The following is a 25,141-nucleotide window of genomic DNA, read 5'->3' on the forward strand; positions in this document are numbered from 1 at the left end:
GAGGCCCCCGAGCCACTTGGTGCCCATATCCCCCTACCGTACTCATCCAAGTCCCTGCTTGAACTCCTCCCAGATGAGGAGCTCACCACTTCTCCACCCAGACTTCTCCCAGAGAGTGGCAGTCAGGAGAGGGGTGAGAATAGGGGGAGAGGGAAGGAGGGAAGAGAACTGATGTTTACTGACTGCCAGCCCCTCGCCAGATCCCACACCAAATGCTTTCAGACACCCTTTCTTCCACCAAAATCTCACCACAACTCTGAGGTGGCAGTGTCATCACCATGGCACCAAAGAGGAAGGAGAGGAGGGTCCGACAGGTGAAGCCACTCAGGGCAGCCTGGCTAGATAACAGCATAGCTGGGGCTCAATCCTGGGTCCGTGGGACACGATAGCCAGTCTTCCCACCACCCTACATGGCATTTAACCAGCGAAGGTGGCTGGCCCTGGGGATCACAGGGCCCTCACCAAGGAGGGCGGTAGAGCCCACCTGGGCCAGGGCCTGCCGAGTTATAGGCTGTGGTCCCATGTGCTCAGCGTCCGGTGGGCGCTCACCGCTGTTATTGCCTCAAGGCAAGTGCCCAGTCCCCATTTTATGGATGAAGAAACTGAGGCCCAAGATTATGGAGCAAGGAAGTAGCTGAGCTGGGCAGGTGGGCCAGGGACCTCCGAGAGCACCAGCTCCCTACTGCTGGCCCAAGGGAAGGACCCTGGCTCCAGAGTAGCCTATCAGACCAGGGAGTTTGGGACTCTGTGGAGCCCAGTGCAGGCAGGCCGGCCATGCCGAGGAGCCTGGTATGACCTGCAGCAGGCCCTGGCCTACTCTGGGCCTCGGCATCCACATCTGCGAAAGGAGCGTGATGACAGGCGCCACCCCACAGAATTGAGGGAGGGCAGGGCTGCAGGGGTGAGGCTGCCTGCCCGAGAGCTGGGGAGCCAGGGGCGTGCCCAGCCCAGGGCTGCTGGCCCTCCCTCTCGGCAGAGCCACTCCTGTCTCTCCCCGCTCTGAAGGAAGAGGCAAATGCCGTTGGGGAGGAAACCTTTGCAGAAAACAGGAGCCAACATGGGATGCTGTTATCAGATGGTTCCCCACCTGGCAGGTAAGGGCCTTGGGCCCTGAGCTGGGAATTGCCAAAAGAAGCAGGAAGCAGCTCCCTGAACCTACTGTGTGTCCCTGGGACGGCAGACCAGGCCACCCTGGGGCCTCCTGAGGTGTTTAAGCTGTCCTGGTGTTGCCCAGCTCAGGGACAGTGAGAGCCTTCCCTCCTGGTCTGCAGGGATCCATGGTGGCTGTGGTCCCCGCCACCCTCTCCTCAGCAATCCCAGTGCACTACCCTCTCACAGACAGCCAGCGTTTCGGAGCCTGAGGGGGACAAAAAGACCAGTGAAATTGCCCTTATTGTCCTGAGTTGAGCTGGGGAAAGGCAGCGTGGCCCCAGTGCTCCCAGGAAAGCCTGGCCCAGAAAGAACAGCCAAGACGCTGCTTCCCTGGGGACAGGGCTCAGGACCTGCTGGCCTGGGCGTGGGGCCCAGCTCCTTCGGTCATCAGCTCTGTGCCCTGAAGTGGGTTATTTGCCCTCTCCACCCCACCAAGCCTCAGTTTCCTCATCTGCACACCTATGGAACTGTTGGGAGGATGACAGTGTAGGTCGAGTACCCACTCTACCTGGCACACGCTTTACTTCTCCTGCCGCTAAGCCTTCTGCCGGGACTTCCACATGTGGTGGTGGAAGAAAGAATGTGGGCTTAATCAGGCATTGAGAAACCTATTTCCTGTCCCTTCTTGCTGGGTGGCCCTGCCTCTGGGTCCTTGTTCCCAAGCCCTGACCTGCCTGGCGAGAAGTCCAGTTCTAGTCTAGCCATAGCCACTCATTCCCCCTCAGTTTCCTCATTGGTATGGGACTCGCCCCTGTTCCTGGGGCCTCCACGCAGGCGGCCAGGCTGGGAAGGGGTGGCTTCCCCCGACCAGGGGCCTGGTCCCATGTTGTGTGTGGGGGAGGGGCACTTCTACCCGGGCCCCTCCCACAAATCCAGTCTCTCCTTGTCTCTCAGAGGCTGCAGCCTAGTGAGGCTGGGGCTCCGGCTCATCCCTTCTGGGCGTGATGCTACAGGCCCAGACTCTGGAATGCAGTTGAAACCCCATAGCAGGGTTTTTCCCAGACAAATCCCTGGCTCCAGGGGCAGGGGTATGGGCAGGCAGATAACCATCATCTTGGAAAGTCAGAGCCCACTGGGGCTGGAAGCTGTCTCAGAGCACAAGCTGCATGCTGAAAGCCACATAGCCAGTGGAGTCTGCTGAGACCCAGGGCCACCCATCTCTGCCCTGCCTGGCCCACAGAACCCCTGAGGAGTCTAGAATCACAGGGCAGCAAGGTGTCAGAGCTGAAGAGACATTAGCGGCCTCCCATGCCTGTATCCATTTTACAGACAGGAGGACCAGGGCTCAGAGAGGAGCTAAGCCATGTGCCTGGTCACACCATGGTGGAGACAGAGCAGGGACCTGACCCCAGCACTCTTGGCTTCTTATATGGTGGCCTATTAGTTCCCCTCTAGTCTTTAGGGAATGGCAGGATCTGGTGGCAGCCCTGACAGGAACAGTCTCCAGGTCCCTGTCCCAGGATCTGCCTGCCATGTTGATGGCAGGCTCGGCTGAGCAGGTGTCAGGCCAGGCTGCCCTGACTCAGTGGCAGCAGCACCAGGCCAGGGGCCCAGTGGAAGGGGGTTCAGTGTTCCAACCAAGCGGCCCGAAAGTGGGATCCCCATTCTAGGCCTGCACTGTACCAGGGCTGAGAGGAGGAATCGGGAGAGAAGGGAAAAGAAGTGATTCATGGGAAGACAGGCGACAGGAAGAGTTTGCAGGCAGGCGGCCAGGCAAAGGGCTCCGTCAGCATTTGTCAGCATCCATCAGTGTCCCAGCCCAGCCCTGTGGGCTTGGGAAGCCACTGGAGCCGGAGCTGGAGCTGGAGCTGGGGAGATGGGAGGATTGTAGGAGTTGGGGTGAGCTGCCCCTCCCTGCCCTGTCCTGGAGGCCGAGAACAACACAGGCCTGCTTCCCACCCCTCCCCAAGGGAAGTAGCTAGATGACCTTGGAGAGTCTCAGTTTCTACATCTGAAAAATGGGGAGCTAGCATTACCTGAGATTATCAAGTGCCTTGAACTCAATAAGCAGCAGCTATTGTTATTGCAGATGGCTCAAGAGCACAACCCCGTCGGCCTCAGGTCCCAGGGTGAATGTGACAGGGAAGCAGATGGGCTGGAAGGCAGGGGCTGGTGCACCGCAGTGCAGTGGGGTGAGAACAAATCCCCACCTTCTCTGTGTGTCAGTGTCCCCATCTGGAGGATGAGGTGCTTGGCCTCACTGTCTCTGAGACCCCTCTTCTATGGCCTCCAAGGTGCCCTACTCTCTGAAAGGGTGCCAGTGTCTGCAAGGAGCCCCCATTCTTAATGGGGTTACAGTAGGGGGCAATGCCACACCAACTGTGGTATCACACAGAGTGGAGTTCAAACCTGAGATGGACTTCTTCCTTAGAAGGTGACACCTGTAACCTTGTGGAGCTTTTACAGGAGCAAATAAAATTACAGAGGGCCCGTGGGGTGGCTGAGTCTCAGCCCTGGCCATAGAGACATGGGGAGGCCACCCTGAGGGCCCGGCCCAGCCCCAGGCACCCTTATCTGGCCCCATCAGCAGGACAGGCTGTCTGTCTTTCTGTCTGGAGGAGATTAGACTCTGGCTGCCCCGTGCCAAGCTGGGATCTAATGTCTGCCTCCTTTCAACTCCTGGTGGGGAGGAGAGGGAAGAGGAGGGGAACCCGGCGCAGCAGGTCAAGTTTCCTTGGCCTCCGTTTCCCCAAGTCTGAAAAGGGGGTTGGAGGCCAGACAATGGATCCCAACAGGCCCTCCCAGGGGATTGGGTGCCGTGACCTCAGGTCAGGTCTCATGTCAGCAGCACCTCCTGAAATCACAGCAGGTGAGGGGCGGGTTAGTGGGCCTGAAAACTGTGAAGGCTCCCTTCTCCCCCCTTCTCCTCCTCTTCCTCCTGTTCTTCCTCACTCCAGTCACCTGATTCTATCTCCATAACAGCCAAAGACGCAGCTTTTATCCTCATCACCTCCATCCCAAAGACCAGAAACCCAAAGCCCCAAAGCTGCCTGGGACAGGCTGAAAGCCAGGCTCCCTGACATAGGCCCTTGGACTTGGCTGGCCCTTTGGGCACAGAAACTCTGCGTTTCTGGAAACCTAAGCTGTGGCTACCTCCTCAGCCCCTGATCCACTTTTAGTTTCTTTGCCCAAAAGCTTTCCCAAGCCCTGTCTGTCAGCCAGCATCGTCCCCAAAGCCAGCATTCAGGCCTTGAGAAATTTACTGCCCTGCTCCGGGCCCGGAACAATGAAGGGTCCAGATTCCACTAGAAACACCTTGCCCATAACCTCGGCCAGGATAGACATTGCTAGTCACTTCTCTCTACTGAGCCCAGACCTGACCTCAGAATCCTTCTCAAGGCAGCTAGCTAGGCAGGCTTCATCAATCATGTCAGGATGCACTTTAAAAACCATGAAAAAGGCATTTCCCACACAGCAAGAAGAAGTATCTGCTCAAGGTCATGGCTGTCCAGCAGCAGCCCAGCTGTCTCTGCAGGTGGTGAGCTCCTCTTTTCAGAATATGTGTCAGTGTGTCAACTGAGTACAGCTGCCCCCACCAGGGACACTGTACAGCTCAGCAGGGGTTGAGAAGGGGAGGTCCAGACAGTGCTCAAGGTCCCTTCCAATATGGACACTTAACGCAGGTGGATAGCCCTCAGCTGAACTCATTCTGCTCCCACCCCTGAAGACCAAGCCATCCCTACCCCCACATCCCTGGCTGAAAGGTTCTGCCATTGCAAAGCACATGAAAAGTTTCAGAGAGGATGAACAACTGGCTCCCTGTTGCTCAGCACCCCCAGGAAACAGGCACATTTGGACTCAGGCCTCCAGGCCAGGCTCAGATAAGCTCAGGCGACTTCTCAGTCTCCATGACTCCTCCCCTGCCCATCAAAAGCAACTTTGGAGAGCTCATGGTTTGTATGAGAGCCTCCCTTCCTCGGAGTGAATCAGAGCCATCCCAGGGGCAGTAAGAGAAAGCCACATAATGCCTTCCCACTGCACTCAACCCCACCCAACCCCACTGCAGCACCTTCTTCTGGAAAACCTGCTCACCAGGCCTCTGGAGATCAGAAAGTCCCCCCTCACCCCCCATCCCCCCCCCCCAACAATGCACAAGGGCCCTTTGAGATGCGGCAGCCCACTCACTGTTACCTGCCAGAGGACCCAGGAAGGAAGGCAGCCAGGACACCTACAGTGACTATGGGGGACTCTCTGTGTTGGACTTGGAGGTAGTGTTCACCGGGGTGGGAGGTGCTGGGGAGTCAGCTTCCTCTCCAGGGACTCCACCAGTGGCTCACTCACCTTCTGGGCCTGGCTGATCATCTTGCGCACCACCTCTTTGATGTGGGCCTGCCCGTCAAGGGGGGGCTGCATGTAGACACTGGCCCGGGTCACACCACGGTAGGCGATGGTGTCAGGCCAGCCCAGATCCAGCTGTGGGATGGAGCGGTCTGACTTCTGGGGCCAGTACTCCAGCGAGGGCGGCGGCTCTGCCTCAGTTGGGACTCTTTCTGCCCCACTGGCCTCCTCACCATCCCGGACTCCATTGTCCTCAGGCCCCAGGGGACAGCCTGAGCCCCGAGGGTCCTGTGAGCCCGGGTCATACACTTCAATGGTCTCCAGGATGCGCTTGAGCTCCAGCTCTGAGAGAAAGTCTCGGATGTTCTCCCGGTTCAGCACCTCGTAGAAGGCCTCTCGGCCGTGGGCCACCAGGGCCTCCAGGGCCAGGCGCTGCTCCTCACTGTAGAAGAACTCAGGCTTGGACTCGCTGGAGCGCCAGTTGACATGGCTATTGTCCAGACACTGCACCTGGGAAAAGGCCATGGTGCCACCTGCACAGAGCCTCTGCCGGGGTGGTCGGGAGACAGATGCTCAGGAAGGTCTGGGTCCTAACTCCAGTGAGACAGGGACACAGTGCACTCCGGGCCCTTGGGGCTGCCTCTGCTCCTCTCCGGTGGTAAGGAGCCTGCAGGAGAGAGAGGACAAATGTAGGGTCAGGCAGAGCACAGACAGCGCTGGGGCACCAGATGGGGCTGAAGGAGATGGGGGCACATCCCCGGCCAGTGTGTGGTATCTGCGTAGACAGGGCGCTCGCATCCCAGAAGATTTCTGGGGCTGCCTGAAGTTCTAGGCTACTTCTGGGGAAATCAGGGCTGGTGGGGAACTTCCCAGAAGTTTCCAGTAGTGCGAGGCAGGAGACTTTAATCAGATGGACACAGGCCCTGCCTGCATTTCTGGGCTTCCAGGAAGTCCCTGGGCGCCTGGATGGGCAACCCACGGGGCCTGCCTGAAGGTGGCTGGGAGGGGGCAGGGAGGGGGGAGGCGGGAGGCGGAGGCGCTGGGGGGAATAGGGCGCCGGGACCCTAGGGTGTGGGCCAGGGTGAGCTTACCGGGCTGTCGCAGGGCAGGCAAGGAAGCTGGGAGAGAGGAATGGTGAGCGCAGGCTGCAGCAGGCCAGTGACTAAATGCCACCCCGCCCACCCGCCACCACCTGAGGTCACGTGCGGCCCCGGGGCGGGGCCGGAAACTGAATCAAGCCACCGGCGGATCCAGACCTGCCTCCTCCACTTTGCTGCACCCAGTCCGGGGTGGCGGGCAGGGGAAAAACTCAGGGACTGAAGTCCAAGTGTTCCTGGAACACTGCGCCCAGAGTGGAACAGTATTCCTCTTGGGCTCCGCCAGCAAGTGAACAGACTTGGCACAGCCCCCTGTCCCCCGGGCCGGTGGGAATCCTGGTCCCACCCTACCTGCACCACCTCCTAAGTGGCATGGGAAGTCCCTGGAGATGCCCATCTGTCTGGTTGTGGAAGTGGAGTTGGGGTACTAGGCCCAGAGTCCCCAAGGCAAGGCTACATTTCTGACCCAATCTTAAGAGCCTTCTCAGAGCTTGGTGTGGACAGAGCTGGTACCCAGTTCTAGTGAGGGAACCCTGCTCCCTGTTCGGAGGGGTCCCCTCCCCAGGGCTGGTCCTGCTTGATGAGCAGTGCCCCACAGGCTGCAGGGAGAGCTAGTGAGGGCTGCTGTGGGCTGGGCCAGGCCTAGCTCCCTGGACCACCTCCCTGGGCCTTGAAACTCCGGTTATGGGAGGTGTGGGGACCACATCTGAAAGCGGACTGCCAGGGGAGGGACAACAAAGCCCATTAAACCTGGCCAAAGAGCTCAGACCCCACTGCGTGCCTCAGCCAGTCAGCCAGGCACCTGGCCCAGCCCTTCCCTCTGTCCCGCATCCCCTGTCACTTGCCCTGGATGCTGTTGCTTTGTGCTCCGTGCTGCTGAGGACTGCAAACCCTGCTGCCTCAGGACCCTCACTGCTACTCCCCTGCCTGCCAAGCTGCACTGGGTCCACTGCCCTGAGCAGTGACTGCTGGCTCCCAGCCCCCAAACCCCTGGGGTCCCCATCAGTCACCCCTGTTTCCAGTCCTGCACTGTACCCTGGCCACAGGAGGCATCACATTGTGTCTGAACATAGTGGCCCCAGAGAACAGGCCCATGAGCACAGCCCCTGTAGGAACCCAGCGCTTCCTTAGCAGGTGCTGTGGGCATCGCTGTCTTGGGGGTTCTGAAGCCTGGTTTACACCCTCTGCCCCTAGGGACCCAGGAGAGGACCCCCTCTGGGCCTCTGCCTCTGTTCTGTTCTTACACAGTACCAGGGCCTCTGGCTCATGAGGGAGCTCTGGCTCTCAGGGGTGACAGTCTTCCAGGCCTCCAAATTCTGTAGTTACCTGCCTAGAATTACAGATTCATAGAAGTTGTCAAAAAACAAAACAAAACAAAACAAAATATAGAGCTTACATGCAGCCTTTATCCAGCTTCCCTTATGGTATCATCTTGTACAACTATAGTACAGTAACATCACAGCAAGAATGTTGATGTTGCTGTGATCCACAGCTTCCTCAGATCTTACCAATTCATATGTGTTCATGTCTATGTGTGCATGTAGATATATGCAACCTCGTCACGGATTTGTGTAACCACCACCACAGTCAAGATGCAGAGCTGTTTTGTCACCACCAAGCTCTCCCTCTGTTCAGCCATACCATACCCCACCCCAGCCCCTTGTAGCCGCTGGCCTGCTTTCCACCTCTGGGATTTATTCAGGTGGTTGTACGGTTTGATTGACAGATTATTCCTTTCTGTGGCTGACTGGTACTCCATGGTGTGCATGGATCACACTTCGTCCAACCATGTCATCTGATGAAGGACATTTGGGCTTCCAGCTTGGGACTCTTAAGAATAAGGCTGCTATGAACATTCACATATGTACTGCATAGGTTTTACATTCCCACCAACAATGCACGAGTGATTCAGTTTCTCCATATCCTCGCCAACACGTTGTGTTGCCACTATTCTTTCATTTTAGCCATCCTGATAGGCGTCTCTTACTGTGGTGTTAATTTGCATTTTCTTAATGACTAATGACATGGAACATATTTTTATGTGCTTATTGGCCATCTGTATATACTCTTCAGTGAAATGCCTGTTCATATATTTTGCCCATTTTCTTTTTGGTGTTTACTGTTGAGTTTTGAGAATGTTTATATAGTCTCGATACAAGGCCTTTGTTGGGTATGTGGTCTGCAGATATTTTCTTCTGGTCTGTAGCTTTCTTTTCTCTCTCTCTTTTTTAAGTATATAATACTGCTGACTTTTGAACAATGTGGGGACTAGGGGCATTGAAACCCTCTGTGTAGCTGAAAATCTGCATATAATTTTCTATTCCCCCCAAACTAAACTACTAATAGCCTACTGTGACCAGGAGCCTTACTGATAACATAAATAGCTGATTGATACATATGTTACATGTTATATGAGTTATATACTCTATTCTTACAAAGTAAAATAAAGTAAGCTAGAGAAGAAAATGTTATTAAGAAAATCATAAGGGAAATACATTTAAAGTATTTATTGAAAAAAGCCCATTTTTAATTTCAAATCCATGTTTGTTCAAGGGTCAACTGTATAATATTAACTATAATCACTATGGTGTGCATTAGCTCCCTAGAACTTACTCATCTTTCTTTTTTTTAAAGATTTTATTTATTTATTTTTAGAGAGGGTGAGGAGGGGAGAAAGAAAGGGAGAGAAACATCAATGTGTGGTTGCCTCTTGGGTGCTCCCTACTGGGGACCCTGGCCTGCAACCCAGGCATGTGCCCTGACTAGGAATCAAACCAGCAACCCTTTGGTTCTCAGGTCAACACTCAGTCCACTGAGCCACACCAACTGGGGCAGAACTTACTCATCTTATAACTGGAAGTTTGTACCCTTTGGCTGACATCTCCCCTCTTCACCTGACTCCCTAGTCCCTGGTAACTACCATTCTAGTCTTTGTTTCCATGAGTTTGGCACTTTTAAATTCTGAATATAAGTAACATCATACAGTAATTGTCTTTCTCTGACTTCTTTTTAAAAAATATTTTATTTATTTATTTTTAGAGAGAGGGGAAGGGAAGGAGAAAAAGTGGGAGAGAAACATCAATGTGTGGTTGCCTCTCGTGAGTCCCCTGCTGGGAACTGGCCTGCAACCCAGGCATGTGCCCTGACTGGGGATTGAACCGCGACACTCTGGTTCGCAGGCCCGCGCTCAATTCACTGAGCTACGCCAGCCAGGGCTTTCTCTGACTTCTTTAACTTTGCATAATACCCTCTAGGTCCATCCATGTTGTTTCAAATGTCAGAATGTCTTTCTCATGGATGAGTAATATTCTGTTGTATAAACATATATATGTACATTATACATATGTGTGTATATAATCTTTTTTATTCATTTATCTGTGGATGAACAGTTAGGTTGTCTCCATATCTTGGCTGTGGTCATTACTCCTGTGAGTAATGAACACAGAAGTGTAGATATCTCTTAGAGGTAGTTATTTCACTTCCTAAAGACATATAACCTAGAGGTGGGATTGTTGGATCATATAACAGTTCCACATATATATATATATATTTTTTTTGAGGGACCTCCCTGTTCTTCATAGTGGCTGCACCAATTTACATTCTCACCCACAGTGCACAGGGTTCCTTATTGTCCACATCCTTACCAATGCATGTCATCTCTTGTCTTTTTGATGATAGCCATTCTAAGATGCTCAAGGTGATAGCTCAAGGTGGTTTTTATTTGCATCCTGATGATTAGTGATGTTGAGCACTTCTTTATGTACTTCTTGGCCATTTGGATGTTTCCTTTGGAAAAAAATGTCTATTAAGTTCATGTGCTTATTTTTAAAATCAGATATCTATCTATCATCTATCTATCTATACACATAGCTATTGAGTTGTATAAGTTCTTCATATATTTTTGGATATTAGCCCTTTCTCAGACATATTTGTTGCAAATAATTTTTCCTAATCTGTAGGTTACCATTTCATTTTCTTGACAGTTTCCTTTGCTGTGCAGGAGCTTTTTAACTTGACGTAGTCCCACTTACTTGTTTTTGTTTGTTTGCCTTTGCTTTTGGTGTACAACCCAAAAAATCATTGCTAAAACTGATGGTAAGTAACTTAGCCCCATGTATTCTTCTAGGAGTTTTCAGGTCTTATGTTCAAACCCTTAATCCATTTTGAGCTGATGTTTGTGAGTGGTGTAAGACAAGGGTCCAGTTTCATTCTTTTGCATGTGGACATCCAGTTTTCTCAACACCACTTACTGAAAAGACTGTCCTTTCCCCACTGTATGTTCTTGGCTCCTTTGTCATAAAGTAATGCACTATATATGCATGAGTTTATTTCTGGGCTTTCTATTCTGTCCCATCTATGTATCTGCTTTTGTGACAATACTATACTGTTTTGATTACTATAGCTTTGTAATGCAGTTTGAAATCAAGAAATGTGATGCCTCCAGCTTCGTTTATCTTTCTTAAGATTGCATTGGCTACTTGGAGTATTTTAAGGTTCCAACAGATACTTTAGAATTTTGATAGGGATCACATTAAATCTGTAGATCGCTTTGGGTATTACTGACATTTTAAGAATATGATGAATCCTTCTAATCCCTGAGCACAGAATAGCTTTCCATTTAGTTTTCAGTACACAGATGTTTTACTTCCTTGATTAAATTTATTGTTAGCTGTTTTATTCTTTTTGTTATAATTATAAATGGGATTGTTTTCTTAATTTCTCTTTCTTATAGTTTATATTATTAGTGTACAGACACACAACTGATTTTTGGGTATTGGTTTTGTATCCTGCAATTTTATGAAAGTAATTTCCGTGGCTCTTCTTTTCATCCTTTTCACAGGCATATTACACAGAGCAAAAGCTTTAAATTTTCAAAAAATATTTTATTGATTATGTTATTACAGTTGTCCCATTTCCCCCCTTCATTCCCCTCCACCCTGCACACCCCTGCCCCCACAATCTCCCCCTTTAGTTCATGTCCATGTGTCATAAGTTATTTAGCTTCTACATTTCCCATACTATTCTTGACCTCCCCCTGTCTATTTTCTACCAACCATCTGTACTACCTTTTCTCTGTACTTTCTTCCCCCTTCTCCTCCTCCCATTCCCCTGTTGCTAACCCTCCATGTGATCTCCATTTCTGTGGCTCCACTCCTGATCTAGCTGCCCACTTAGTTTGCTTTTGTTTTAGGTGTGGTTGTTAATAACTGTGAGTTTGCTGTCCTTTCACTGTTCATATTTTTATCTTCTTTTTCTTAGATAAGTCTCTTTAACATTTCATATAATAAGGGCTAGGTGATGATGAACTCCTTGAACTTGACCTTAGCTGGGAAGCACTTTATCTGCCCTTCCATTCTAAATGAAAGCTTTGCTGGATAGAGCAATCTTGGATGTAGGTTCTTGTCTTTCATGACTTGGAATACCTCTTTCCAGCCCCTTCTTGCCTGTAAGGTCTCTTTTGAGAAATCAGCTGACAGTCTGATGGGAACTCCTTTGTAGGTGACTGTTCCCTTACCTCTTGCTGCTTCTAGGATTCTCTCCTTCATTTTAATCTTGGCTAATGTAACTATGATGTGCCTTGGTGTGTTCCTCCTTGGGTCCAACTTCTTTGGGATTCTCTGAGCTTCCTGGACTTTCTGGAAGTCTATTTCCTTTGCCAGATTGGGGAAGTTCTCCTTTATTATTTGTTCAAATAAGTGTTCCACTTGCTCTTCCTCTTCCCCTTCTGGTACCCCTATAATTCAGATGTTGGAACCTATAAAGATTCCAACAGAGGTTGGAGGTTTCTAAGCCTCTCTTTGGTTTTTTTTTGTGGTTTTTTTTATTATTATTCTTCTTGCTTCTTCATTCTTTTCTGTTTGGTTGTTTCTTTCTTCCTTCTGGTCCACTCCCTTGATTTGAGTCCCAGTTTTCTTCCCATCACTATTGGTTCCATGTACATTTTGCTTCATTTCACTTAGTGTAGCCTTCATTTTTTTCATCTAATTTGTGACTAAAATCAACCAGTTCTGTGAGCATCCTGATCATCTGTGTTTTGAACTGTGCATGTGATAGGTTGGCTATCTCCCAGTCACTTAAAAGTATTGGCTCTGGGGCTTTGATCTGTTCTGTTTGAGCCATAATGTTTTGGTTTGTTCACACCTATTACATATGAGGGGCAGAGCCTAGGTGTTCACCAGGGCAGGGCAACTCAGTCACCGGGTTGTGACACTGCATGTGGGGGAGGGGTCAGAGAGGGAGCAGTGGTGCTTGTTCTGCTGCCTCTTGGATTTCTATCCTCTCTACCACTTCCCACAAGCAAATTGGGCCTTTCTGGTGCTGGTTTCCAGGTGGGTGGGCTTGTGTACGTTCTAGGGCCCTTTGGGTCTCCCCAGCAGACTCTCCTGTGAGGCTGGGAACCTCTCTCGGCACCTCAACCCCCGAAAGTTTTTCCAATCGGTGCTTTTAGGCTTTATTTCCCATTGCTGGGGTCCTGGGTTGCATGATCTTTCTCACTGACCATTTTTAAACCTGCCTGGTTTATTTGTGCGTGGATGTGTGTCTAAGGTCAGGCAGCCGCCTTATGAGCCTTATTGGGTTTTTGTTCCTGTGCGCCTGCCAAGGTCGCCAACCATAGCATTTTCCTGTCAGGACCCCTCTCCACAGGCTACTGACTCTGCCCCTCTTACTGGTATGGATGAATGGTTTGTCGTTATCAAACTTTGGTACAGTTCAATTTTCTGTTTATTCTGGCTGTTTTTTTGTTTCTAAATCTTTGTTGTCCTTAAATTTGGTTGTGCGAGGAGGTACTGTATTTCCACCTATGCCTCCATCTTGGCCGGAAGTCTGCCAAAAGCTTTGAATTTTGATGAGGTCTAATTTGTTGGGGAGTGTAGGAGAGACAACCAATTGATGTTTCTCTCTCACATCAATGTTTCTCTTTATTTCTTTCACCCTCCTTTCCCCTATCTCTAAGAAAATATTGTTTTAAAGAAATGGCCAAAAACTCTTCACCTTGCCCTAGGTCCAGTGATTTTCTACTGTTTTTTTCTCTAAAAGTTTGATAGTTTTATTTTAAATCTGTGATCTTTATTTAAATTATATTTTATTGTTGATGCTATTACAGTTGTTACAATTTTCCTCCCTTTGCCCCCCTCCACCCAGCATCCTCACTCCCTTGGGATATCTCCACACCGTTGTCATGTCCATGGGTCATGTGTATAAGTTCTTTGGCTACTCCATTTTCCTATACTCTCTGTACTGTACAACCCCATGGCTATTCTGGAACTACCTATTTGTACTTCTTAACTCGCTCAGCTCTTCACCCATTTCCCCACACCCCCTCCCATCTGGCAACCATCAAAACACTCTCTGTTTCTATGATTCTGTCTCTGTTTTTGTTGTTTGCTTAGTTTGTTTTTAAGATTCAATTGTTGATAGATATGTATTTATTGCCATTTTATTGTTCATAGTTTTAGTCTTTTTCTTAAGTCTCTTTAACATTTCATATAATGATGGTTTGGTGATAAGGAACTCCTTTAGTTTTTTTTTCTTGTCTAGGAGTTTCTTTATCTGCCCTTCAATTCTAAATAATATCTTTGCTGGGTGGAGCAGTCTTGGCTGTAGATTCCTGCTTTTCATGGCTTTGAATATTTCTTGCCAATCCCTTCTAGCCTGCAAACTTTCTTTTGAGAAATCAGCTGACAGTCTTAGAGAACTTTCCTGTAGGTAACCAACTGCTTTTCTCTTGCTGCTTTTAAGATTCTCTCTTTATCTTTAACCATTGGTATTTTAATTATGATGTGTCTTGGAGTGGCCCTCTTTGCAACCATCTTGTTTGGGACTCTCTGTGCTTCCTGGACTTGCATGTCTATTTCCTTCACCAAATTATAGAAGTTTCCTTTTATAATCTTTTCAAATAGATTTCCAATTTCTTGCTCTTTCTCTTCTCCTTCTGGCACCCCTCTGATGTGAATGTTGGAACAATTGAAGTTGCCCAAAGGCTGTTTACGGCCTATCCTCATTTTTTAAGATTTTTTTCTTCTTGTTCTGATTGGTTGCTTTTTGCTTCCTTATGTTCCAAATTATTGATTTGATTCTTGGCTTCATCCACTCTACTGTTGTTTCCCTGTTAATTGTTCTTTATTTAAATTAGTGTATTCTTTGTTTCTGACTGTCTCTCTTTTTTTTTTTAGATTTTATTTATTTATATTTAGGGAGAGGGGAAGAGAAGGAGAAAGAAAGAGAGAGAAACATCAACTCGTGAGAGAAACATCAATCCTTTTGCACCTGGGGATCTGGCCCAGACCCAGGCATGTGCCTTGACTGGGAATCAAACCCACAACCTTTGGTTCATAGGTCAGTGCTCAATCCACTGAGCCACACCATCTCTTGGGGGAAATTAATAGCTATTTTAAGACACAGCATCTAGAGAGTGATTTGTTTTTCTTTTGGCTTCTCTGGACTTCTTATCATCTGTATGCCAGAGATAACGCTCTGCTCCTTCTGCTTCTGGAAGCTGCCTCCTGCTTTCGTGCCAGAAGTAATGGTCTGAAAGATGGGCCCTCCCCTGCTCTTTAAAAATAACTGCTCCCCCGCTGCTTAGGGCCCAGAATTTAGAGACTGAATCTTATGAGTTCCCACGCATGAAATAAAGTTCCACTCTGTACACCCGAAAGCGGCTGAGTTGTTTTCTGTAACACATCCAGGGCCTGACTGGACCTTTTTTATGCCTTTGAGTTCCTCACTAAGTTCCTTGAGCATCCTTATAACCAGTGTTTTGGACTCTATACCTGATAGATAGCTTATCTCCATTTCGTTTAGCTTTGTTCCTGGAGTTTTGATCTGTTCTTTCATTTGGGCCATGTTTCTTTGTCTCCTCATTTTGGCACTCTCCCTGTGTTTGTTTCTATGTATTAGGTAGAGCTGCTATGACTCCCTGTCTTGGTAGTGTGGCCTAATGAGGTAGGTGTCCTTTAGGGTCCAGTGGCACAGACTCCACTATCACCCAAGCTGGGTACTTGAGGTGTGTGCCCTTCATGTGGGCTGAGTACACTCTCCTCTTGTGGTTGAGCCTTGATTGCTGTTGGCAGATCAATGGGAGGGACTTACTCAGCCTAGTCAGATGCAGAGATTGGCTGTGAACACTCACCATCAACCTCTGCCCTCCCTGGAGGATCAGCTGTGCAGGTTCAGGGTGGCGATGCTCCGATGTGCTCTGTAGCTATCCACTGGATGAGCAGGCCCTGTGGTCTCCCAGGTGGTGCCAGCCAAGGTCAACCTCCACCTATATTTTGCCTGGGGCTGCCCTGCCCGAGCTATAAAGTTATCTGAGATGGCTGCTACTTGTGCTGAGCTGGGTGATTCCCACGTGAAGTAAAGCTGTGAATCTAGGTTGGCTGCTGGTAATACCATGCCTGGAACCACTTAGCAGGAAGTAAGGGAGCTGGGGGCTCACTAAGGTTGGCTGTTGCTTGTTTGAAAGGATTTAGGAAGTTGTGAAGCATAAGCCAAGACCAGCCATTCACATGGAAAAGCCACTGTTAACAGTGTTAAGTTGGGTGGGACTGAGTCTCTGGGGATCTCCAGGGTGAGGCAAACAGTTTTAGGTTGATGGAGTCTCAGATATGGCACCAGCCTGTCAGCTCTCTGGCTTTGTGGGGGAAAGTTTCAGAAAAGGGACAATAATTTCTGCCCACCTTTTTGTCTGGGAGAAAGCTGTCCCCCAACTCTCACCTTGATGCCAGCCTCTACTGTTCTTCCCTGTGTGCCACTGGTGCCTTTCAAGCTGCTGCCCCAGTGCTGGACTCAGAGGGAGTGAGTCTGAGTAACTCCATGTGCAGGCTCTTGAAGAGAAACTACTTGGGACCTCAGAAGTTTCTTCTACCAAACCAGTCTCTACTGGTTTTTGCAGCTAGAAGTTATGGGAACTTATCTCCCTGGCACTGGAACACCAGGCTGGGGAGCCTGGTGGGGGGCTGGGACTCTTCACTCCCCAGATATCCCTTCTGAATTTTTCTCTACCACACATGGATGTGGGACCAGCCTGTTCCATATCTCCATCCCTCCTACCAGTCTGGATGGACGTGGTTTCTTCAATCCATAGTTGAATTCCATTTGACTCTATTTCTGACAGTTCTGAGTAATGGTTGTTTTATATATTAGTTGTAATTTTTGATGTGGTTGTGCAAAGAGGTGAGCTGTGTTTATTTATGATGCCATCTTGACCAGAAGTCCTCCAAATTTGTGATCTATTTTGATTTAACTTTTGTGTAAGGTGTGAAGTATAGGGTGAAGTTTGAATTTTTGGCCTATGGGTGTCCCTAGAAAAGTTTTACAGAATAGAAAACAGCTTTAGAGAATCATCCTACCTAGGGTCACAAAGTAAGGGATTGGAGAGCTAGACTCAAACCCGATTCTGCAAGATTCTCTTCTGCTACACACTGTGATATTGATATATGGACCGGCTCCCATGAATGGCCATGCCTGGATAGGGGGTGGGAAGCATCTTGTCCAGCCCTCAGGGTGGTATTCCCTCCGTGGCCAGCTTGGGAAAGCTTCATTCAATCAGTCAGCAAGCCCCAGCAGGGCCTGCCATGCATTGACTTGTGCTGGGCCCCATGGGGCCCCAGGCTCCCCTGGGCCCGGGGTCATAGATAGGGAGGTGGGACAGACACAGGTCACAGAGTTATTGGTGCCATGGAGGATGTTACCCTGAAGCTTTGGAGACCCAGACACCCACAGAGTTGACAGGAGTGAGCATGAGCCCCTGGGTTTGGGAAGGAGAAAGGGTGTTGCAGGAGGAGGGAGCAGCACACACAGAGGCCCAGCAGTGGGGGTGAACTTGGTGGGGTGATGTGGCCAAGTGGCCAGAGGCCTGTGAACGGGCAGTTAGAGCGGGTGATCCTGACTGCGGGTGATGGAGGGCCACAGTGGGATGTGAGCAAGGAGGAACATGGGCAGATGGGTGGTTTTAGGAGCTTCCTCTCCTGCCCACAAGGAGAGCGGGTTAAATAAGGCTCAGCAATGAGGTGGTGCAGTTCCCCTAATCACAAAATCCAGTGGTTGGACTTGGCATTGGCTATAGGGAGGGAGGACTTGGAGGAAAGGAGAGGAGCAACTCCCAGTCTTCCAGGGTGGGCCCTTGGCTGGATGTGGGTGTGGTGCCAACGTGGAGCTCAGTGGGGAAGCTCCTAGACCAACACAAGCCCCTTGCCCAGGCCCCTGGCCCTCACTGTTGGGGGACTGTTCATTATGGAGTTAGCACATTCAGGGGACTTTGTTTAAGTGGGGACACCCTGCCTCTGCTGCTGTCATAAAGGACAGGTTGTTCTTTCTTGGAGTTCAGCACAAACACTCAGGTAGGTGACCTGAGCCAGACATGCTCAGAGGTGGTGCCCACGCCTAGAGCCTGGAACAGGCTGAATAAACGTAGCCAGAACCTCCTGACTCAGGCTTTCTGAGCTATTATGTGGCTATGACTCCTCCTCTGTCCCCCAGGCATCATAGCCAGCCCATCCGAGCCCAGAACTTGTCAGGAGGGGCCCACCACCTACCCTCTGAATGCTGGACCCCAGTGGCTCCAGGATCTTGCCATGGGGCCCTGGGCTAGGACCTCAGTCTGACTGCGTGTCCAGGAAAGTTATGCCCTTTGTGTTCCTGAGTTCTCTCACATGCACAGCAGGTGGGGGTGAAGGTGGTAAGGGAGGGAAGCTGGATCCAACAGTGCCTGAACTCCTTCAGGGATATTTTTGGGATTTTGTCTCCCTCTCTTTCTTTCCTCCTCTGCCTTTCCTCCTTCCTCACTCATTCATTCATTCATTCATTCATTCACAAATGTTCACAGAACATCTCCTCTGGGCCCAGATCCAAACTAGGTGATACCTGGGAGTGGGAAATGATTCAAACTCATTATCTACCCTTGGGGAGCTCCCAGTATGGCAGGGAAGGTGAAATGTGCAAGCAAACAGTTGTGATTCAACCTTTGGCCTCAGAGCCCTTAGGAGGAAGCTACTCTGCCCAGATGGGCAGTGGTGGTGGGGGGGGGGAGTCAGGGAATCCGCAGGGAATCCACAAGCCCTTTGCAATAGGCCAGGAAGCAGGAAGTGGACATGGGTAGGGACGGGGCATCTGGAGGAGGAGGCATCTGCAAAAGCTTGGAAGAACCCAAGTGCTGGGTATGTATGAGAAAACATAAACAGGTCAGGGGAGCTGGGGCACAGGTGCCAGATGGGAGGACCCGGGACAAGTTGTCAAGGGCCTCAAATGCTGAGAAAGGATTCTTTCCCCAGGGAGCCATGGGCTCCAGGGATGGGGGGTGGGGAGGGGTTCCTGAGAACTAAGTGGTATGAGCAAAGCTGTGATTTTGAAAGGACAGAGAGGATGGGTGGGAGGCATTGAAAAGCTGGTACCTGGGGATTGTGGGGAGGAGATGGATCCTGGGTGGCACAGAGTGAAGCAGGCAGGATGAAGGCAGGAAAAGCTGAGGGTCTGGGGGCAGGTTGAGGGAGGGAGGGGGAGGATGAGGGACCATCCCTGGGACAGGCAGGGGAAAGGGACGAATCTGATTGGACACAATCAGAGTGGGAGGCAGATGGCAAGGAGCAGGTGTCCTGGGAGACTGGCAAGCTCCAGAGGCCAAGAGGGTGGCTGGGGTGGAGGGTCACGGGGTCTGGGTCACATTGCTCCAGCCCTTCTGACCTAGAGGAAGGGATCTGACACACACCCTGTCCCTGTGGGTTGGGCATCTAAGGAGGGGCCTTTCAGCAGGGGCGTTTGGAGGGATCAGTGCTTAACCCAAGAGTGCCCTGTCTGCACAGGGAACCCCAAGGCACAGAAACCTCAAGGCTGCCGCCTGGAGACTTTACCCGCCCACTCGCCCACCCCCCAGTGGGCCTCTGTGGCCCAGCAGCTCCATGCCCATCCCTTCTGGTCACCACTGGGTCAGTGTCTGTCTCTGAGCTTTCCTGTAACTGAAATCCCACGGGACAGGAGCCACAGGTGCTTAAACAGTGTTTCCTGGTGCACAAATGAGATTAGGTGGTGTTGCTTGTCACCTACACTGTGCCTGTGAGACAGGCAGAGACATACCACAACAGCTGTGGGCAGTGGACGAGCAGACCCCGCTGAGCACTGTCCCTCCTCCCCCAGGCCTGTGGCGGCCCTGGGCAGTGCTGAGGTTTCTGCTGCACACTCTGCTCCAGTGGCGTGCTAGGGAGCCCGGGACCTAGGGTTCAGGATGGGTCTGGGCGGAGGCCCAGAACATTCATTAATTCCTCTGCTCACACGCCAGATAAGCTATGTGGCTGTTCCGGCTGCGTGGGGGATAGCCACAGCGCATCAAATCACCAGCCTTCCTGGACTCCTTGCCATGGGGAGGAGGCAAGAAGTAAATATGCTCAAATCATCCAGGGGAGGGGAAGAGACATGGGAGGGGAGATGGGCAGGAGCGCAGAGAGGGGCGACTTCTGCAGGAGGGGCCTATCCTTGGGGAAGGTCTGGGAGAGCCACTTCAGCTGGGGGCTGGTGAGGTCTCAGCTGACAGGAAGGTTGGTGCAGGAAGGGCGAGAAGGCTGACCGGTGGGCGCCTGGTGGGAGGGTGGCAAGGAAGCAGGGGAGTGCTGAGCACTGGGCAGGAGCCCGGATGATGGAGGGTCTTGTAAAGTGTTGAGAGGCTAAGCCCATGGGCAACTCTGGGTGGGGTGACAGGGTCATCTGGAAGTTGCCGGAGGCAGCTCAGGGTGAGGGCTGCGGAAGTGCTGCTGCCCTGGCGCTCTGACCTGAGGGTGGGGGGAGGTTTGCCTCTCTCACCTCCGCTTGTCCTTTTGGGGCCCCAGGGCAGGGGACAGCTGGGAGATTAGCCAGGGATTTAGCGGCCAGAATAATTCTCAGAGGCCAGCCTCCTCTTTGGAACCTAAACTAGGAAACTGAGGTGCAGGCCCAAGTGGCAGCTGGTCAGAGGCAATGAAAATGTGTCTCCGGTCTCACCACCCGCTCTCTTATCCAGGCGTTGGCATCTGAAGGGGCAGTGTGGGGCAGCTGTGGGACTCTGGGCCTTTCTCTCCCACAGATGACGTGGGCTGCGTCGTGCCCTCTGAGTGCCTACGGGCCTGCGGGGCCGAGATCGGCTGCTCCAACATCGCCTACCCCAAGCTGGTCATGGAACTGATGCCCATTGGTGAGGCTCTGGTGGGGTCTGGCTGGGGGGACCAGCGTGGGAGTCCGTGGGGCCGTTCTGGATCCAGTGTGATGCTGTGCGATGCCCAGGTAGGAACGCGATAGAAAGTACATGGCACTCGCCACACGCCAGGTGCTGTTTCCAGGCCTTCACGTGGGAGTGCCCTGCCTCTTTCTTTCGGGGGCCCTCTGTGCCATTGTTATCATCCCCAATTTAGAGACGGGGAAACTGAGACCCAGAGAGGTGAGTTGGCCAAGGTCAAATGGCAAGTGAGCTGCAAAGCTGGGATTTGAACCTGGATGATCTGCCTCCAGAGCTTATCCTCTTAAGCCAATTTCTCTTCCTTCAGGCCCCCTGGGTGACAAGCACTTTTACAAACTGCTTTTCTTCTTTCTTTATTTCTTAACCTCACCTGAGGACACGTTTCCATCAATTTTTAGAGAGAGAGGAAGGGAGAGAGAGACAGAAACATTGGCAGGTTGCCTGCCATATGCAACTCAGCCAGGAATTGAACCTGCAAGCCAAGCAGGTGACCTGATTGGGAATTGAACCTGCAACATTCTGGTATAGGGGATGATTCTACGAGCAACTGGGCTATGCAGCCAGGGCATTCAGTCCGCTTCACACCTTTAAGGCAGAGTTGCTAGCTGTGTCTTATGGACTAGGGACTAGGGCACAAGGTGGGGCTTGCCCAAGACTGCTGAGTGGCTGCGACACTGCTCGCAGTTTGTCTGGCCCCACACCCACTGCTCACTCTGCCAGCTACAGGAGCTCAAGCCCCAGGGAGGCTTATTCGGGGAAAATGTTGGGGCAGTTTGCAGCCTTTTCCATGTCTCTTGGGGTGGCAGTGGTCCGCCCAGCGTGATGTGGGGCCCTGAGGGGGGGTCCAGTCACAGCAGGGTGCAACAGAGCCACAGCAAGGATGTGGGGGGCCCTGCCTCAACTAAAAGGGGAGACAGCTTCCCTGGACCTGCCACAGCCCAGTTCACTTCCAGATTCTCAGACCCTTTGTGTGCACTGCCCTGGCCCACCCTGCTCTGTCCTCCTCCCAGGGGATGTCAGTGCACAGCCCTGAGGTCAGACTGCGGCTCTGCCACTTGGTGGCAGAGAGATTTGGGGCATGTCACTTTCCTGCTCAGAGCTTCAGTGTCCTTATTTGTAAATTGGAGATAATGACACCTACCCACCCCTCAGAGCTGTTCCTGGGATTAAACTAACGATTTAGGAAAACTGCCTGGCAAAAGTCTTGGCTGCAAAGTGGGTTTCCACCCCTGGGTCTTGCCTTCTCCTCCTGTTCTGGGGGGCTTCCTAAGCCCCCCAGCACTGACACCCAGCTGTTATTGGGCCACAACCCCCACCCCCACCTCAGCCCTTGAGCTCCTGGTCTGAAAAAATGGGTGGAGAATAAGCCCTGAGTTAATCTACCTGTCTAAGCAAGAAAAGGAGGGTGGAGAAGTGTTTTTGGGAAAATACTTTCTTGAACTCACTTTGGGTGCCATCCCAGTCAGGCCGACCTGTGAGCAGTGAGGACCATGGTGCACCCAGAGGCCACACAGCTGGCTCAGTGCAGAACCTGAGCCCAGCAGCCCCACCAGGCAGCACGTGGCATCTGTAAGGCTAAGCCCTCTGCAAGGGCCCTGTTAGATTGACCCTAGGACCAGGGGCGGAGGCAGGCAGACAGGGAATCTGCGGAAGTAAGGGGCGGGTGGGCGCTTAGACGCGGGAAGGAAAAGTGTGAGAAATCTTGGAGACAGAGTTGCCCTGAGACCCGTGAGGGGCGGTGAGCAGCCTGAGGCCTCCCAGCACCGAGCCCTCTCCATGCTCAGCCCCTCGACAGCTGGGGCTCCCTAGGAGCCTGTACACAGCAGCGCCTCACCCACCTCAAGGGGGACCCCTCACTCATTTTCAACCTATTGGCAGGTGTATATTTTTATGCCCTGTGGCATAGAAAAAATACGTACTGCCAATGTCCTACCACAGCTCCTCTTCCACAGAGCCCAGGAGAGAGGGACTCCCCTGGGCCTGCCAAGCCGGCCACACAGGAAGACCTCCAAGGCTGGGTCTCCACACCCTGCCCAGGGTGCAACCAGTAAGCCAGGGGTTGCACGCCAGGCCTTCCTCACTCCTCCACCAGCCCTGGGGCTTTGCCTCGGCCTGCTGTGGGTCCCTGGACACCTGTCTTCCCCTCTCTAAACTTTTACTTTTTCATCTGTCAAACAGGTTAATAATCCTTCCATCACATGAAGTCACGGGTGTGAAAGTGCTTTGTCAACTGGGAAGCTCTGTACAAATGAGAGGCAGATAATAGCACCAACCACAATAGGAGTGAAACCAGGAAAGTCAGCATCGCTGACGCCCATCACTACTAGAAATGGTCAGCAGAGACGAGGACTCAGTCTTTGTGGGCACTTTATTCAGGTGCTGGCAGTCAGAGAAGATGGCACATTGTGTACCCTCAGAAACTGTCTTGACATCTCATCTCAAGCTGACATTTTTATAAGGAGAAGAAAGGCTGGGTAAGGGGCTTGGGGGGAAGGGTAACAGGGTAAGAGTTGCAGTGTCCCTGTGATTTTCCCAGAACTTCTTTATCTGTTAATTGGCAATTCTTCATCTGCGTCACAGACGTCCCCCCAGGAACACAGTCCCCATGGCGGGCAGACCCCCCGGGCACGGGGTCGAATTGCTGGTCCCCTCCTGCAGTCACGTGGTCATGTGTTCCATTTTCTGGAACAACGGCTTTCCATAACACGTGTCGCTTCACCGAATCCACTAAGACTAAAATCTTTAACTCTTGAGTTACAGCTTTAATCACTTATGCCTATCAACTATGATTGAAGCTAAAATCTCTAACTCTGAAGTTCCCCTATCATTCTCCCCCATTAGTTTTTAACTATCTTGTTTCCATAAGCTTAGTTTAATTAAAGAAATACAAACTAAAACAACATAAAAGCAGATAAAATTATTTAAAAATCACTTGGCTGTTGAATAAACAGTCCTTCCACATTTAGAAACCATTTTGCCAGCAATTTCCTCTAAAACCGTTTTAGTGCAGTTGACTAAAGTGGCACCTTCTCCAGCTGTGGCTATGTTAGAATTTTTAAAGAAAACAGTTCTCTGTCCTTTAGAGTGACCATAGGTCCCCAGTTATCTTTCCAGGGGAGTACAAACACCTACAAGACATGAAATGAAAGTTTGTTCAACATAGGCTCCAGTCCACTTTCTAGTTGGCTCTCTGGGGGATCCTGCCCAGGTTTTGAGTAGCACCTTATCTCCAGGCTCAAAGGAATGTATGGAACCTGTGGGGGAGAGGTCTCCAATCACAGCTAAAATCTGACTTTAACCTCATGTATAGTGCTTTACCTCCAGTTCTTGACCTACACACATATCTCCCACTTTAATCATAGCCTGAAAAGGTCGCCCATATAAAATTTCACGAGGACTCAATTCCATTTCAAGGAGCCACCCTTATCCTGAGCAGGACAACAGGTAAAACTTGATCCCAATGGAGATGAATTTCTTCACACAGTTTGGCTGCATTTTTCTTCAGGGTGTGATTCATCTTTACCTTCCCAGAAGCCTGAGGTCTCCGTGCCATGTGGCGTCTCCCCTTGATTCCTAAAAATCTACTAACGTTCTCGTGCAATTTCTGAAATGAAAGCAACTCCATTATCACTCTGGATGTTCCTGGGGTAAGCCAAAGTGAGGAACTACTTCCCTCAGGAAGGTTTTAACTACCTCTGAGGAATTCTCAGTTCTAGTAGGATAAGCCTCTGCCCATCCTGAAAACGTGTCAACAAAGATTAACAATGTTTCCATCCTCGGACCCTTGGTGTCTGGGTAAAGTCTACTTGCCAGTCCTCAAACGGGACTGTCCTTGGTATTGTTTCCCCTCTTCTTTCTGATGGGGATCTGTCTTAGGATTGTTCTGGCACACGGGGCTTTGGGAACTCCAGGACCCGCGAGCCATAGTTTAATGTAGGTGGTTCATAACCCCAGCTCTCAGCTTTCTCTAAGTCTGCAGTTGAATATTCAGGGTTGGATTGTGACGAGTCTAGAACAGGTACCAAAGGCACATAAATGTCCCTTTAGCAGCCTGTTTCGCTGTTTAATCAGCCAGATTGCTTCCTCTAGCCACGTAGGTGTCCTCTTTCTGATGCCCCAGGCATTGCATAACTGCCACCTGTAAAGGTCCCTGAGCAGCCCCTAATAATTAAAATTTCTGTTGCATGTTTAGTTTTCTTTTCATTGGAAGTTCATAGTCCTCTTTCCTTCCAGATACACACTCACCGTCTTTTAAATCAATTCTGCTAGAATAAATATCATCAATTATTTCAGTGCAGCCATGCATTAGCACAACTGAGTCAGGCTCTGGGAGAAGGGAGGCAGGCAGTAACTTACAGTTTTGAATTGCTTTGTGCCTGCCCATTCTTCCAGTAGTGAGCCACGAATTTCCTTGTGC

At 50.9% G+C, this 25,141-nt stretch overlaps 2 protein-coding genes across 4 annotated transcripts in view; one reads left to right on the plus strand and one right to left on the minus strand.

Moving 5' to 3' along the window:
- Positions 1-6,602, minus strand: part of FAM83G (family with sequence similarity 83 member G) — a 28,237-nt gene extending 21,635 nt beyond the window's left edge. The window contains exons 1-2 of the mRNA XM_037163210.2: positions 6,522-6,602; positions 5,434-6,097 (exon numbers count right to left, since the gene is read on the minus strand). Coding sequence (XP_037019105.2) covers positions 5,434-5,955 — 522 coding nt within the window. The 5' untranslated portion in view covers positions 5,956-6,097; positions 6,522-6,602. The remainder of the gene's footprint in view (positions 1-5,433; positions 6,098-6,521) is intronic.
- Positions 1-25,141, plus strand: part of SLC5A10 (solute carrier family 5 member 10) — a 78,577-nt gene that overhangs the window by 45,344 nt on the left and 8,092 nt on the right. For 2 of the 3 annotated variants that reach the window (XM_053665675.1, XM_037163213.2), the window contains one exon: positions 20,575-20,682. The exons of the other annotated variant lie outside the window; for it this stretch is intronic. In XM_053665675.1, the coding sequence (XP_053521650.1) occupies positions 20,575-20,682 (108 nt within the window). The remainder of the gene's footprint in view (positions 1-20,574; positions 20,683-25,141) is intronic. 3 annotated transcript variants of the gene reach the window in all.

This window comes from Artibeus jamaicensis, unplaced genomic scaffold, assembly GCF_021234435.1.
Source record: "Artibeus jamaicensis isolate MK-2021 breed Jamaican fruit bat unplaced genomic scaffold, CSHL_Jam_final contig_419, whole genome shotgun sequence".
Classification (NCBI taxonomy): Eukaryota; Metazoa; Chordata; class Mammalia; order Chiroptera; family Phyllostomidae; genus Artibeus; species Artibeus jamaicensis.